This window comes from Vulpes lagopus, chromosome 9 (genome assembly GCF_018345385.1).
Source record: "Vulpes lagopus strain Blue_001 chromosome 9, ASM1834538v1, whole genome shotgun sequence".
In the NCBI taxonomy this organism is placed as follows: domain Eukaryota; kingdom Metazoa; phylum Chordata; class Mammalia; order Carnivora; family Canidae; genus Vulpes; species Vulpes lagopus.
Window position 1 is genome coordinate 2793007 of NC_054832.1, and position 16822 is coordinate 2809828.

Below are 16822 nucleotides of genomic sequence, written 5' to 3' on the forward strand. Positions count from 1 at the left end.
TAGCTAAATTTTATAGATGACCGTGACTATCTCTCGGTTTGAATGGAAAAAGTGTAACTAGCTCTGCATTTTTTAAAAAAGTTACTACTACAGATTGTTAGAGTGTTTTTTCTGTCCTTCAGTATAGGTTTAGTACTCACTTGTGTTTTCAAATTAAGAAATCGGGTATCTCGGATTCCTCAGTATTCCCTAAGCTAATTTTAATAGAATCTTGCAACTTCAAACTCTTGTTTTTATGTGTTTTCTAAATAGTTTTATAAATTTGCAAACTTACTTTGAAAAAGTAAGTCAATCTGAAAAAGATTTTTTACCTTTGAAATATCTGGGTTCCTGTAGACATAGTCTTTATAGACTTCTTAATGTTGATCAAGCTTTTTTCCCCCAATATTATTTACTTTTCATCAAGGCGGTTACCTTAAGGCTTAAGGTCAGAATTAGGCTGGTAATAGGCCCGAGGCATGACTTTGAAAACAAAAATAGTTGGAGGAGCCATCTACAGACATGATCTGGGTCAGACTTGATTTGCAGCGTACTCAATTTTAGAATCGCCTGTTGGTTTTGTGAGCAGAAGCCTGCCAGATGAATTGAGCAGAAGGGCGGGATTAGCATATTAATCAGGTCCTGGCTGCTGGCCTCTTTCCCCTCCCTCCCTCTCTCCTTCCCTGAATGAATCTAGGCACCCAGGCCGGTGGGGTCACATTACTAGCTGGTTTCATTCTGCTCAGGAGCTCAATCTAGCCAGGATGGTCTGTGTTTCAGATTGCGGAAGCAGGAGAAGATTCTGTAACTGAGAGGCATTCTGCGAGCTGCTGGAAAATATTACAGAAGGAGCACCTCCCAAATTTTGCTTCAAGCTCTGACAGAAGGAGCGCACAGGGGAAACTTAGTGTGGCTGTGGATCGAAGCGAACCCTGTGGGAGCGATGAACGGGGACTTGGTGCGCGGACGCCTGGCCTGATCTTGAGAGGCCTGAGTTTATGTTGCTGGAACTGGCGGGCCGAGAGGCCCTGAGACCAGCAGGTGCCGTCTGTATGGAGAAGAGCGGCTGTAGTCCATTTCCAATGTGTTGGGCTAAAGGTATACATAACTTAAAAATCTATTTGGTTTAAATTTTACTCAGACTCATGCTTTTGCACTAAAAAGGTGGATAAGAGTTTTTCAGACTTTATTTCACATAGATTTACAATTAAATTTAAAGAAAAGTAGAACTTGATGTGGTATAGGTTTGCAGCTCTTGCATAAAATGACTGACCTAGATAGCTTCTAGAAAAGTAAATACAAATATTTTTATGGAAGTTCATTTTAACTAAGTTATCTTTTTTTAAGCTTTGTCCTGTCTCTTATAGTTTTATGTTTTATTTTGTGTGTTTTAATTATGGCACCCATATCCGTTCTGTGATGTGGAAGTTTTTAAAGAATAAAGAGACTAATTTTATCTTAAATAGGACTGAGGGAAAAAAGTGATCTGGTTTTTCTTATTTCAAAAATTGGTTTTCTTTACTTACCATAAAGATTGTGTATTTAATTTGAAACTTTGTCTTATTGTAAGGTGGGCTTATCACTTAGGGTCAGTAATACTGTGAATAAACATTTTCTAGTTTAATGTTGTTAGGGTTTTTATTTGCATAAAAATATAAATATAAAATATATTTTCATTGTAACATTCAAGACAATGTTTGGAAAGCATGTTTACAAGTCACAAATGCTGTATAATCCATGTATGAATATGACCAATAATTTATCTGCTTTTTTTAAAGTACTAGTGAATGTTATCCTTAGGAGATGAAATCCATAATAAAGAATTTAATACAAATATTTATTATTACTTTAAAGAATATACTCAAGTATCATGTTAACCAACTCAGGAAAGATTTTTAAAAGGAAGAAACCTGTGCGCTGGGTAATGACCTGCGGTATTATAAGTAGACCTTCATACTGATTCAGGTTAGTGTCTAGCTTAAAACTTCTAAAGCCGCCAGGACATTGAGGTGCTAGTGCCAGACCATAGTTTCTCTGTTAGATCACTTTTTGTTTACCAAGTTGTCAGCATTATCTAGTAATTCTTGTCTAGGCTTTTAAACATTTCTTTCTTTTGTTTTTTAAAGATTTTATTTTTAGGTAATCTCTACACCCAGCGTGGGGCTTGAACTCACAACCCTGATATCAAGAGAGTCACATGCTCCACCAACTGAGCCAGCACCCCTTTTAAACGTTTCTAAAACTTGTGAGGTTAGAACTCTTTTAATGTGATGCTCTCTTTCTCTGAACAAAGCACCTGTCACTTTATTTCCTGATTTAGGTATTTAAAGTAAAGATGTTGCTGAGTTAAATTCAAACTATTGATTTCTAAAGGGTGTTGGGGATGGGAACTTTTAAAAACTGTAATTTCTCACCTGAGGACTGCACAGTATAATTGAGCTTGACTAGTAATGAGTGCTCAGAGGCAGAGAGTTCTGTTCTATACTTGTTGAAGATTTTGCCCTCCCCCAGACTTGTGGGGACCCATTATACAACACCACCTCCATGGTGTGACAGCCCTCCGTTAGCACTGATCCTTAGCAATAAGGCTCTGATTTCACTAAGTCTAGGTTAGATTCAAGTCTATGAATCCAGTAACAATGGGATATTAAATAATTGTTTCCTGGGTTTTTAAGTAATTCAAAGTGACTTTACAAATATGAACTTCAGAAGAAAAGAGAGACTGAGGTGTTTTTGCTCATTCCCTTCAACTGACGGAAGCAACTTATTTTTCCCATTATATTTGCTGACTGGCAGAGCAAGTGATTCTGGATCGTTCAAGAGGAGGTGTCTGACGACACTAAGGAGTTTGTCACCCTGTCCCCTTCTCAGGGCTGAGTACACTGCCTCCCCAGGGGGTACACAGTGTGCCAGCTTCTCAGCACACTTCTCTGTACCAGGCCAGGAAGGCAGGAAACTCTAGGTTTTATTCTGGTTAATTTTTGCTGTGTGATAAAGACAAAGATATTGATGTATAGGAATTGGCTGAATTGGTTATTTTCAAGTGTAAAAGTTACTCCTTTTAGATAAAGACAAAATAAAGCCCTCAAGTCCGGAGACTGTTAATCTCTATTTACAGTTAGGCATTTGAAACCCCACATTTGATTTTATCAGCCACATTAACCTCAAAAACAGCAGTGTCCCAATTTAAGAAGACACAAAATACTTAGTAGAACAGGCTAAAAATAATAGAACAGAGCTATATTTGTATACTTTGAACTGAAAACTTTAAGGTATCCTTAAGACCTCTGTGGCTGTCTCTGTGATACAGTTTATTGTACCGCAGAGTTAGGGTAAGGAACCCCCCCCCCCCCAGGTCACTCCCACAGCTGATAACATTTTCATGTATTTAAAATGACTTTGTTATGACATGTGTTGAACTACATCATGATTTCCTAGGCTTAATAAAGGCAGTTTTAATTCAGAGTGTGGAAGTAAATGTTTGCAGTGCTGTAGTGCTGTATTTGGTTGCAAGGTTATTGAATGCAGAAAGCCCTGTTTGGAAAGTTCATAGATGACATGAGTGTGCCCTTTATTTGTTTCGTCTCTCCGAGAGACTGGAAAGGATTCAAGAAGTGTCAGGACTGTGCGTGCTGATTTTTTTTCTAAATCTTTCAGTAGCAGATGGAGATTGAGTATACTAGTAATTGTTTATGTATGTGATTCTGGGTCCTGTGGTTGAAGTCATGCTTTTTTTGTATCGATATTTTAAACTCCCTCTCCCTCCCTCCATCCAGAGAGTTCTGTGTGCAGCCTGTCTTCACGTCTCTGTCTTGGATTCCAGTGGTCAGCTTGCACATACATGCACATCTTGAGAGAGCTTCTTAATTGTTCTCCCTGAAATCTGTTCCTCCCCAAGTCCCCCCATCTTAGTTAACGTGCTGGACCCTCGTGCACTTAGTCGCTCATGCCTCAGGCCCAGGCCTCTGTGATGCTTCCTGCCGCATGGAAGGACTCCATCTCGGTACCCTTACCATCCTGGCTCCAGAACAGGTGTGGAGTTCCCCCCCTCGCCCCCTCTCTGCAGCATCCACTCTGTGCCAGGAGACCTTCATCTCTCTCTGGGCTGTGGGAGTGGTTTCCTGTTGGATCTTCCTGTTTCCTCACTCCTCATCCTTCACACAGCTGCCGGAGTGAGTTTATAAAAACACGAATGTAGTGTTACTCTCCTAAAAACTCCCTGGTGGCTTCTTGGATAAGATTGCAAATCCTTAACGTGGCCTGCAAGGCCTCACCTGATCTGGCCTCTCCCCACCATCTCCAGCTTCGGGCCTTTGGCCTCTGGCTCATCAGTAGTGCAGTTGTTTGGACATGGGAGCCCCTCAGACACCCAGAGCTCTTCCCTGTCAGGCCTCTGTGCCTCTTCCTCCCCTGCTTGGCCTGCTCCTCCTGGTCTCGCATGTCTGAGCCTAAAGCTTCTCTCAGCCCTGTCTGTGTAAACCACGTTCTCCCTGATGTTCCCTCCCTGAGCCTTGTTTGCTGGTTTTGCACAGCAGTGACCGGCATTAACCATTACATATCGTACCTGCTTGCTCTCTTGTCTTCTTTGCTGGGTAGTAAATGCAACATAGTCAGGGACAGCGTCAGGTTTTCTTCTGCTTGACAAGGTATTGGCAGAAATGAATATTCCCTTAATGAATGGATAAATTATAGACTTAACTAATCCACATGCTCGAAGAACAGTTGGGTGAGAGGAGTAGATTGGTGTTTGAGTCTCTTCCTGCAGCAGCGCACACACCGAATTCTAGCTCTCTCACCAGATGGGTCTCAGTCGGGCTCCCAGGGCCTGATCGCTTCCCTGGGAATTATCTCCCTGGGCCTCTGCCACTCCTCTGGGATCATGGCCATCCGGTCTGACAGCTTGAGTTGCTAATTGACTTGTGGGGAAAACAGATTAGAAATATATTTATATGTAAGTGTGTGAATTTATTTTATAATTGTACTTATGTAAATAGTCTAGATATCTACCTTTACAGTAAAAGGTGTTAAATGCTTTCCAGAGAGTGACTAATTTATATGAGTGCCCAGCATGAGGGAACCCCTTGTGCCCGGCACACACTAGGCCCTCAGTAAGAATGAACGCTGAGCTGAGTTCCAGTCTGTTCCCTGCTTGGCCCCCTCTCCACCGGCCTCTCCCCCCGGCTCTGCCTCTGATGGACTCCGCCAGGGCACTGTGTGGTTAGTTCTCTGATAGGCCCCTGCCGGGTGGTGCCCCTTCATACCCCGTTAAGCTCGGCTGCTCCTTCTGCTTGGAACATTCATTCTTTTTATTTTTATTTTTTTTTAAAGATTTTATTTATTTATTCATAGAGACACAGAGAGAGAGAGAGGCAGAGACACAGGCAGAGGGAGAAGCAGGCTCCATGCAGGGAGCCCAATGTGGGACTCGATCCAGGGTCTCCAGGATCACGCCCTGGGCTGCAGGTGGCGCTAAACCGCTGCGCCACCGGGGCTGCCCCATTCATTCTTTTTAAATGGGAAACCTTCAGGATTCTGCCCTAGGGCATGGCTGTGTGTGTGTGTGTGTGTGTGTGTGTGTACATACACGCATGTGTATGCGTGTGCGCGTGCGCCCATCTGTCCATCTGTCCCTCTCTGGACACCTGGTTGGGCTCGGGCATCTTTGTGCATCAGCTCTGCACACACTGGCATAGCTGGTAACTCATTCAACTTTATTTGCTTTTCTCATGTTCCTTGGTTGTAAACTTCCTTTGGGCCAGGTTCAAATGTTACTGCTTTTTGAGTCCATATGGTCTGGCATATTATCAGCACTCAGTGATTGTTGAGTGAAAAAACCCCCCCAAAGTGGTGAAATCCGGGGCATTTTTCTTTTCTTTTTTTTTCAGAATTTCACTAAAGTCCATGTTCAGTGTGCTTTATTAAAACACCTCTTCCAGCTAGTGCTTTTCCATCTATCATACTTAATATTTAGCCTCAATTTCATCCTTTATTACAAACAACTTACTACTTACCTTGCAACAAATGTTTACTAAGCACCTACTATATTCACGTACTATGGTAGGTGGTATTAAAGAAAGATTTAATGCCAGTGTCTCTACTCTCAGGCAGCTGAGAGTTTTGTAGAAAATGTACAGATGTTTTCCACTCTTCTATCATTATTCCAATAGCCAATTGTCCATTTGCCTTAGGTTAAGTAAAACCATTAATTTGTATGATGGTTTGACAATTTGTCAAAAAAGTGTGATATCTCCAGTAACTTTATAAAATAAGTACTAAATTACCTACACTTTATAGTTGAAGTTAAGGTAAGCAGTATACTTAACCTCCAGCTAGGAAGTCGGACGGGGCATTTTTCTAAAGGCAGTGCTGTTTGATGCCAGTGGAGAAGGTGGGGATTCTGAGGGCAAAGGCACTGAGAAGTGAACTGTGGAGTGTTTAGGGAAACCCGGATGGGCTTTCCTGCTGATGATGGCCAGAGGCTGCATTAAGGTTCCTGGAGAGGCGAGTAGGGAAGGCTTGCTCCTCCACCCCCTTTCTCTGAGGGGTGAGAGCGGGACTCTTGGAAGCCCTCACTCTGCCCCTCAGCATCAGTGTCCCCACGTGGGGTCCCAGCCTTCTGGTCTTAGCCCTGCCCACCGACCTGGCCCTGCTCCATCCGCCGCTGCGGGCCTCCGCACACCTTGCCTGCTCCTGTGCCTCGCTGTCGCCTCGCCAGTGCCTTTCCCTCTCCCTGGGGGCCCCTGGAACCACTAGGGCCTTGTCGCCTAGATTCCTGGCAGTCGCTCCCCAGCACTAGGAGGCATCCAGGGCAGGGCGGGGAGGGTGGGGAGTGGTAGAGGACCGAACAGTCGTCGAGGCTGAGGCCACAGCAGGTGGGCAGTGCTTGGGCAAGGAGAGGAACACAGCCCGGCCAGGGTGCTCTCCCCGCAGGGCTCCCCTTTGCTTCTGACGTCTTAGCCGAGGTCTTAGCCGAGAGGGGGCCGTGAGCCCCCCTTCAGGCCTGGTGGGAGTGTCGTTAACGTCACCTCCTTCGCGGACAGAAATTATACGGGGGCTCTTATCATTTCTTTGTCTCCCAGGTCCTCTCCCTTTCCTCCTTGGAGAAGAGGCTGCCCGCTTCCCCGTGTTCTCCTCAGGGGCAGTCTGAGAGCTCCTCAGTTCACCGCGGGCCTTCTCGCCAGCGCGGGGAGGCGTGTGCGCCAGCTTCTGTTGTCTGTCTGTCTGTCCCCCAGTCATTATATGAACCCGTGTCGTGTCCCCCCCCCCCCCCACCCTCATGCCCGCACTGCTGTCCCCATCTGTCCCCGGCGCCCGCTCCTGCTGGCCCTTTTCACCAGCTCACACGCTCTGGGGTGCACTGCTCCTGCTGACCTGCTGTCCTGCTGTCCTGCTGTCCTGCGATGAAATGCACCCTCTCCCCCCCCATCCTCCACAGGAGAGGAACCGGTCAGTCCTGCTTATTGCTGCCCTCCCAGGGCCTCACACCTGCTGGACTCCTGTAGGGAGCACATGAGTGGATTAATGAATTCAGTCACCTTGTCTTCGTGCAGCGACAGAGGTTCAAAGCACTAGAGGCAGATGGGAAAGGTCGTGGAGGTTTTTGTGAAAATTAGAAAACTTCTTTCTAGTGCCTAAATGGTTAGTGACACGGTTTTTAAAATGGTGTTCACATGTCTTTGATTTCAGATTCATCTGTAATTGTTCAAGCTATTAAGAATTTATTGTAAATTTAACAGTTTTCTGTATTTCATAACTTTTATCAGTTTTCAGTTAAGGAGAAAAATTAACTTTAAAACAATTATCACTGAGTATTTTGGCTTTGTTTTTGAGTAATATTTGTATAAATTATATAGTGTTATTGACTGTAGTTCATAGAACTGGGTTTATGTACACGTGTATATTATCTTGAACAACTTCAGGTGATACATGCTTGCATCTTTATACCTTTCTTCCTAGAAAGTTGTGGAAAATGAGTCCTATTTTATGTGTTTCATAGGAGTTTGATGTTGAAAACCAACCGGTGGTCACAGTATGTTGTTCCTTTGAGTGAAAAGACAAGCACACTGTTGGCTGCTTTCCTGTGCTCTGATGCTCTGGTGGGGGTGCTTTCGTGTAGCCTGTGTTGCACAGTCTTGTTGAGTCTTTGGGCTTGCGGGCAGGGTGGGTGCTTTGCCAGTGACAGCAGCTTCTAGAGCTGACGGACTTTAAGTTCTCTTCAGTTTTGACTGGGGCTGTGTCTAGTCTGTGCATCAGTTTGGGAGAACTGACCTGTGAACAGTATTGTCACTTCTGGTAGACCTGTCCAGGTCGCTCGGTCTGTGATCTCCCTTAGTCGATCTTAGTGTGGAGAGCTTCATGCTTTCCTAATGCTATTGTAAAGGACAGTTTTCTTTTTTTTTTAAAGATTTTATTTATTTATTCATCACACACACACACACACACACACACACACACACACACAGAGGCAGAGACACAGGAGGAGGGAGAAGCAGGCTCCATGCAGGGAGCCCGATGTGGGACTCGATCCCAGGACTCCAGGATCACGCCCTGGGCCAAAGGCAGGTGTTAAACCGCTGAGCCACCTGGGCTGCCCTAAAGGACAGTTTTTGACTTGTAGGGTTAGTTGTTCAATTCTTGGCTTAGTATCTAGAAGTAGATTATTTTGTTAGTTTATCTTGTGGCCTTACTAGTTCTGGAGGTTTACTTGAGCAAGTAGAAAATCCAAAGAAATCTTTCTTTTAAAAATAGATTTATTTATTTATTCATGAGAGACAGAGAGAGAGGCAGAGACATAGACAGAGGGAGAAGCAGGCTCCATGCAGGGAGCCTGATGTGGGACTTGATCCCAGGACCCTGGGGTCACGCCCTGGGCTGAAGGATGGCACCAAACCGCTGAGCTACCCAGGGATCCCCCAAAATCCAAAGAAATCTATAATCATGTAATCTGAAAATAACTTTTTTCCAGTCTTTGTCTTTTATTTACTTTTTAAAAAATTGTTTAAAAGACTTTACTTATTCATGAGAGAGAGAGGCAGACACACAGGCAGAGAGTGCAGCAGACTCCATGCAGGCTCCATGCTGGGAGCCCGACGTGGGACTTGGTCCTGGGTCTCCAGGATCACACCCTGGACTGAAAGCGTCCAGTCTTTGTCTTTTATTTCTCTGTCTTGCCCTCTCGCCTTGACTAGCACCTTCATTACAGTATTCTTGTCATACGCTAACCCCATGGAAGGAGTTTTCAGCGTTAAATAGCATTTAGTTCTAGTTTTGTCTTTGTTTTTTTAGATATCTTATATTGAATGTAAAAATTTTCCTTTTAAGTCCTGGTTTTCTGAGAATTTTTCTTTTCTTTTCTTTTTTTTTTTAAATCATGAGAAGGGGGATCCCTGGGTGGCGCAGCGGTTTGGCGCCTGCCTTTGGCCCAGGGCGTGATCCTGGAGACCCGGGATCGAGTCCCACGTCGGGCTCCCGGTGCATGGAGCCTGCTTCTCCCTCTGCCTGTGTCTCTGCCTCTCTCTCTGTCTCTCTCTATGTGACTATCATAAGTAAATAAAAATTAAATCATGAGAAGGTATTGAATTTTGTCAAGTGTTTTTTTTTCTGTATCAATTTGATTGTAGAAATTTTGTTTTTTCTTTTTTTAAAATTTTCTGTTTTTTAAAATAATGGGTGGATTGCGTTTTGATTGTTGAATCAGCCTTGCATTCCTGAGGTAAATCCCACTTGATCATGATGTATTAACCTGTTTAGATATTGTTAGATCCAATATGCAATATTTTGTTGAGGAAATCTATTTGCATGAGGGATATCAATCTAATTTTTTTTCTTGTGACCTTTTTTTGTGGCACTTTTATATCAAGAACTGCCATTCTCATAAAAAAAGCTGGAGATGTCCTCTTATGTTTCCTTTTTGTTTTTAAAATATTTTATTTATTCATAGAGACAGAGAGAGAGGGGCAGAGACACAGGCAGAGGGAGAAGCAGGCTCCATACAGGAAGCCTGACGTGGGACTCGATCCCGGGTCTCCAGGATCACACCCCAGGCTGCGGGCGGCGCCACCGGGGCTGCCCTCCTCTTATGTTTCCATTGCATGACTGTGTATGTAAAGTTAGGAGGCACCAGTCTCTGGTGGCAGTACTAGGAGTCATAGTCCCATTTGGTGGCGCGGTATTTGTCACAAAGGGCCAGAAAGCAGCAGCAGCAGAAATGTTTTCTATCTTGTCTAGTAGTAGTCCAAGGATGGGGACGTACACATGCTTGTATGTGTTTGCTTATGTCAAAAGCCGTGGAGCTCAGCACTCAAGATTTGTGCATCTTACATGTTAGACTTTGGTGCAGAGCTAGTGGACCATAAGTGCAGCCCCCATGCAGCATTGCAGCTCTGAAGGTCTGGCATCATGCTCAGTTTGGAAAGAGATCATACACATCAACACAGTAACTTTAGCCTGGTCCCGAAAACCTGAGAACTGAGGGGAAAGACTATATACACAAAATCTGAAATAGGAGATTTAAAATGCTTAGAATACTGTCTTTTGATGACCAGACAGTATAGTTAACAGTTGTTTGTAGGTGGAAAATGTTCATGCTGTTCCCTAATATTACATATATAATAACGTGGTACCCCATTAAAGGAATTTGTTAGAAAAAATGCAGACAAAAACATATAACAAAAAAGAAGACAGCTTCCTAGAACCAGGGAGGAGGGAGGAGAATGGTGGGGAAGGATGGCCACCTTCCATCCTTTGAATGTTGAGGAAGGAGGCTGAGAGCGGCTGGAGCAGAGGATTTTGGTGATGAAGGACAACTCCTGCAGGGTCAGACTGGAAGAGTGCAGACAGGCACAGTCCTGATGTGTGGCTCTGCCGCCAGGAAGGTCTGAAGAGGTTAGTTGGTGGCTCATGCTCTAGGTGGAGACATTTAGACTGGAGCTGTGTTGTGACACCCCCATTGCTTAGTACTACTCCGGTTGTCTTTGTGTGGTGCTGTGAGAGGTGTCAAGGTGTTGGCAGAAGAAAAAGCCTCTAGCTGTCACTTCCACAGAGAGGGTTCCTCTAATTTTCAGACACCTTGCTTTTCAAACTCTATAGGTGATTTCTGTGTTCTACAAAATTTTATTTGGATTGCAGCTTGAGACTTTTTTACACATACTTTTGTTTAATGTTATGTATTCAGTTTAGGGGATGTGAATATAAATTTTCCTTATATTTATACTTGACAGAAAAATATTGTATTGATATATATTTATTTTTATATATTTGTATATATTTATAAATATAATTTTTATAAATATAACACATATATTTGCATATATGTTTATATATATTTAATACAGATTTTATATATATATAGTCTGAATTAAAAAAAAACACAAAAACCAAGGAAAAAACCCAGGGCCTTGTAAACCAGGGTGAGGCCAGTATGTTGTATCTCCCCAAAGGTCTGTTTTGTTAACCTTCTTAAAAGTTTTTTAGAGAAGCAGAATACTGCTAGAATATCATATACTAACACTCCTTTTTTACTATGAAAATCTTACCATGTTGTAAAGTTGACCGAATCATTGAGAAGATAATACCAGACTGTTAGGTATTCTTTTTTGTTTTAACTTTTACGTGAGATCATGATGGAATGGTATACTGCTGGTGTATCTTCAGTTTAGAAAAATGCGTATTGTTTTTTTATAGGGCATGGTTTAGGGGAAAATTCTATGGAACACTTGTGCTTCATTTGGTCATTGGATTTAATTACACATTCCAAACATACCAGATGTTACCATAGTAGGAACAATAGTCTGTTTCTTCTTTTTTTTTTTTGACAGGATTCATAGAGCTTTGAAGGGTAACAGGAAAGATGCTTTTTAGAGCTATGATGGAACTTTTGAAGTATTAAATGGGGGGGGGGAGTCGCATAGGATTTCCATTTAGAGAACAATCTTAGCATTTCCCTTTCATCGGCCTAGAGAAATCAGGTTAACCCTTCTAACTACTTCTGCCATGAATTGGATGTTGACTTTGTCTCTAATATATCTTACTAATAAACACTCTACATTTGTGATCTCAACTAGCAGGGTAGGTATTACTACTTGTGCTCTACAAGACAAGGAACCTCTAGGAATTTAAGAGTTACGTAGTGGGGAGTGTGGGAGCCAGGCACAGTCCTTAACATTATTAAGCAGCGTGCACTCCTTCTCAATCAAGATCTTGCGCAGGGGGCAGCAGGGATGGCTCAGTGGTTTAGCGCCACCTTTGGCCCAGGGTGTGATCCTGGAGACCCAGGATTGAGTCCCACGTTGGGCTCCCTGTGTGGAGCCTGCTTCTCCCTCTGCCTGTGTCTCTGCCTTTCTCTCTGTGTCTCTCATGAATAAAAAAATAAAATATTAAAAAAAAAATCTTGCTCAGAAGTCACTACCTGTGAACCTTTTGCTGAGACCTGTCTTCTGTAGAATTTCCAGCCTTCCTCAGAGGCTCAGGGTTAAGATTGGGCTGTATTTCTGTGATTTAAGTGAAGTTTTAACTGTCCTGTAATCTCTAGGGTGTCTTGCCCATAGAAAGTAAGTTAATAGCTCAAGGTTGAGATACGATAGGTAATCTGAGGGATGTGTCTAACCAGTGAAAGTAGTAACAGTTGAAATGCTATTGTAGTAAATTATTTTCCCCATTGTGGGTTGTTAAAAATTTTACTATGGAAATTGCATTCTCGCACTCAAAATTGGGGATTAAGTGAAGTTAGCCATGCTTTCTTTCTTTTTGGCTCCCAGAATCCTGTCAGGAGGCTTTCACTCGATCCTGGCAGGAGGTGGAAACATTCTTTTCTAAGGAGACTGGTCCAAGAGAAAAGGCCAACTCTGACATTTTGAGATCTCTAGCCAAGTGGCTGAATCTCTGCTCACCACACAGATTGCCAGATCACCCGCATGTACAGGGTTCCTCGACAACTAGGTATTTAAAGACAGCCTCTGCAGGAGAGTAAAAATAAACAGGTGGCACGACATCAAACTGAAAAGTTTTTTTTTTTTAATTATTTATTTATGATAGTCATACAGAGAGAGAGAGAGGCAGAGACACAGGCAGAGGGAGAAGCAGGCTCCATGCACCGGGAGCCCGAAGTGGGATTGGATCCCGGGTCTCCAGGATCGCGCCCTGGGCCAAAGGCAGGCGCCAAACCGCTGCGCCACCCAGGGATCCCCAAACTGAAAAGTTTTTGCACAGCAATCAACAAGAGGGCAAAACGGGCAGCCTGCAGAATGGGAGACCCATTCATCTATCTGTTAAAGGATTAATATTTAAAATAAATGAACAGCTCATACAACTCAATACCAAAAAAAAAAAAAATCTGTTTAAAAAATGGGCAGAGGATCTGAGGATCTGAATAGATGCTGTTCCAAAGAAGACATCCAGATAGCCAACAGATACATGAAAATATGCTCAGCATCACTCAACATCAGGGAGATGCAAATCAAAACCACAGTAAGATATCACCTCACACCTGTCAGAATGGCTGTTATCAAAAAGACAAGAAAAAACAAGTATTCCTGAGGGTGTGGAGAAAAAGGAACCCTTGTGCACTGCTGTGGGAATATAGACTGGTACAGCCATTATGGAAAACTTTATGGAGATTCTTCAAAAAATTAAAAATAGAATTAGCCATATGATCCGGCAATTTCACTATGAGACATTTATCCAAAGAAAGTGAAAATACCAATTTGAAAAGATTTATGTGTGCTACAGCATTATTTCCAATAGCCAATACATGGAAACAACCTAAGTGTCCATTAATGAATGAATAGATAGAGAAGATGGTGTGTGTGTATGTGTGTGCGTGCATACACACACATATACATACATACATACAATGGAATATTATTTGGCCATTAAGATGAAATCTTGCCATTTTCAGGAACCTGGATGGATAGTGAGGGCATTATGCTACATTAATAAGACTAGTCTTTTAGAGAAAGACTAATTCTGTATGATCTTACTTAGTGTGGAACCTAAAAAACAAAACAAATGAATAAACAAAGCTAGATCCAGAGAAAAGAACAGTGGGTTGCTAGATGGGGGTGGGGAGGTGAATGAAGAGGGTCGAGGTACAAAATTCCAGTTATATGTAAGTTGTGGGGATACAGTGTACAGCATGGTCACTATAGTTAATAATATTAAAAGTTGCATGGAGAGTAAATCCTAGAAGTTCTCATCACAAAAGAAAAATTTTCTTGTAACTTTGTATGGTGCCAGTTGCTAACTAGACTTATTGTAGTGATCATTTTGTAATATATACAAGTATGGAATCAATATGCCGTACACCTAATACTAATGTGTTATATGCCAATTATATTTCAATAAGAAGAAAATAAAGCCTTTGCTTCCCAATTTGAGGCCAAAACAGAGAGAAAACAGTTTTGAGTAATAGAGATGAAACCACAAGCAGAAGGAAGCTAAAAGAAGATAAAACATTTAAATCTCAGAAGATCTCCAGAAAGCTAAGGGAAGATATTGCATCCATGAAAGACCAACAGAATCTATTTTTTTTTCTTAAGATTTATTTATTTATTTGAGGGGCCAGGGAGGGGAAGAGGAAGAGAGAGACCCAAGCAGATTCCACTGCCAGATGCCTGATGTGGGGCTTGATCTGATGACCCCCTGAGATCACACGACCCCCTGAGATCAGACCTGAGCCAAAACTGAGAGTCACGTGCTTTAACCAACTGTACCACCCAGGCCCCCCAGAATACTTTTTTAAAGAACATTCAAAGAACAGGAAAATTAAAAGTACCAAAGCAGATAGAAACTCAGTAAAAGTAGTGAGAAGTAAGGTGGAAGATACCTCTCAGAACGTGTGCATAGGAAAGAAAATTGGGTAAGAAAATAAAGAAAATAGGATGATGAATTCAGGAGGCCCAACAGAAAGAGACAAAAGGATTAAATTATCAAAGACCTGATGGCAAGAACATTTTCTGGAAGCAAAGGATAGGGATTTTCGGATTGCAGATTCCTGAAGCCCTGTGGCTGCCTCTTGGGCCTCTCCCTCTCTGCCCTTTCATGGAGAGAAAGCCTCCCTTGTGGCACCTGTGCATCTGTGATATACTAACTGTGGAAGGGGCGAGGACTAGGCTGAAAGCTCTGCGGGGTAGGATTATACATATATTCACACATCTGTTTCATTGCCTAGCCTAGAATTTGGTGAAGTGTTTTTCGACTTAATCTAAGGGCGGTGTGGCACATTCCTTTGTCCATAGGGGACAAGCATGAATGGACGAATACATGAAGCATTGTGGCCACAGAAGAGCGTGTGGTAGCAATTCCAAATCCAGCTGGCCTTTAGTCCAGGACAGTGGGGCGTGGTAACAACAGATGATGGGCGAGTACCTGGTGACACTCCACTGTGTGTTGCCATGCAAGAGTGAAGCCTCTAATGATAGCATTTTCAAGAGAAGATGGGAACCCAGCAAACCCAGCTGTAGCAGGGCTTGGTGAGCAGGAGCATGGTCTTTTTTTTTTTTTCTTTAAATTTTTATTTATTTATGATAGTCACACGAGAGAGAGAGAGAGAGAGAGAGAGAGAGAGGCAGAGACACAGGCAGAGGGAGAAGCAGGCTTCATGCACCGGGAGCCCGACGTAGGATTCGATCCCGGGTCTCCAGGATCGCGCCCTGGGCCAAAGGCAGGCGCTAAACCGCTGCACCACCCAGGGATCCCCAGGAACATGGTCTTGAGGTAGACTGCCTGACCTTGAGTCTCATGTATTAGGCATGTGGCCTTGGGCAGGTCCCTTCTCTCTGTTTCCACATCTGGAAGGGGGGGGGGGTAAGGTTATTATGAGGATTAAATTATTTCAAGTGCTTAGAATAGTCCTTGCATGATAATGCTGCATAAAAAATTACCTAAAGAAACCTCTGGAAGCCCTCAGTCTAGATACAGAGAAGCAGCTTTTACCATAAGGTGGTCCAAATCAATCTCTGCATATTAGGGAAATCATTATTTTTATTATGCACAGTAGTTTAACTCCATGTTGTCATTACGCTGTTTTGCTTTTGCATAGTGCTCCCCAAAGAGAACCCATGGAGATATTTTCCCAAAGGTAAACATACATCTCTTTCTGAGGAGTACAAAGACTCAGTTACAGCCGTGAAATTCTAGGGTTTTGTAAAAGGCTTTAAAGAGCCCCAGACAGAATAGCAGATGCCTCCTCTCCACCCCCAAACCAAGAGCAGATGGGGCCCACCAAGGCTTATTCCCCTTCCAAAAGTCCAGCTCCCTGCTCCTTGACTCCAGGCAGGAAGCATCTCCATTTGCACGAGTTCATGCATGTGGGCCTGTGTTGTTCCTGGTAGCAAATACCAAACTGAAGTGACTCTTCTACTTCTTGCTCATCCGCATTCTGCAAACAGTGTCTGCCCCTCTTGTGTTCTATGTCTCTGTGGAATGGTGCCACTTTCCCACTCAGTTACCTGAGCAAGGAAGATGGCTGCTGACTTTCCTTTAATCTTACATGTCCACCTTAGTCAACCCCTGTCCTCTTTACTTTTTTTTTTTTTTTAAAGATTTTATCTGTTTATTCGTGAAAGGGAGAGAGGCAGAGACACAGGCAGAGGGAGAAGCAGGCTCCATACCAGGAGCCCGATGTGGGACTCAATCCCGGGTCTCCAGGATCACGCCCTGGGCCGAAGGTGGCGCTAAACCGCTGAGCCACCCGGGCTGCCCTTGACTTTTTTTTTTTTTTTTTTTAAAGGTTTTATTTGAGAGCAAGAGACTGAGAGCAAGTGAGAGGGAGTACAAGCAGGATGAGAGGCAGAGGGAGAAGCCGACTCCAGCTCAGCGGAGAGCCCAGTGCAGGGCTTGATCCCAG

The 16822-nt window shown here is 43.2% G+C and overlaps 1 protein-coding gene across 14 annotated transcripts in view; it reads left to right on the forward strand.

The window, feature by feature from the left end:
- Positions 1-16822, forward strand: part of PTK2 (protein tyrosine kinase 2) — a 262540-nt gene that overhangs the window by 55504 nt on the left and 190214 nt on the right. For 11 of the 14 annotated variants that reach the window (XM_041769011.1, XM_041769012.1, XM_041769013.1 and 8 more), the window contains exon 3: positions 760-1077. The exons of 2 other annotated variants lie outside the window; for them this stretch is intronic. In XM_041769011.1, the coding sequence (XP_041624945.1) occupies positions 978-1077 (100 nt within the window). In that variant the 5' untranslated portion in view covers positions 760-977. Of the gene's footprint in view, positions 1-759; positions 1078-2114; positions 2230-16822 lie in introns of those variants that run through there. One more of the 14 variants, XM_041769024.1, reaches the window with a different exon arrangement.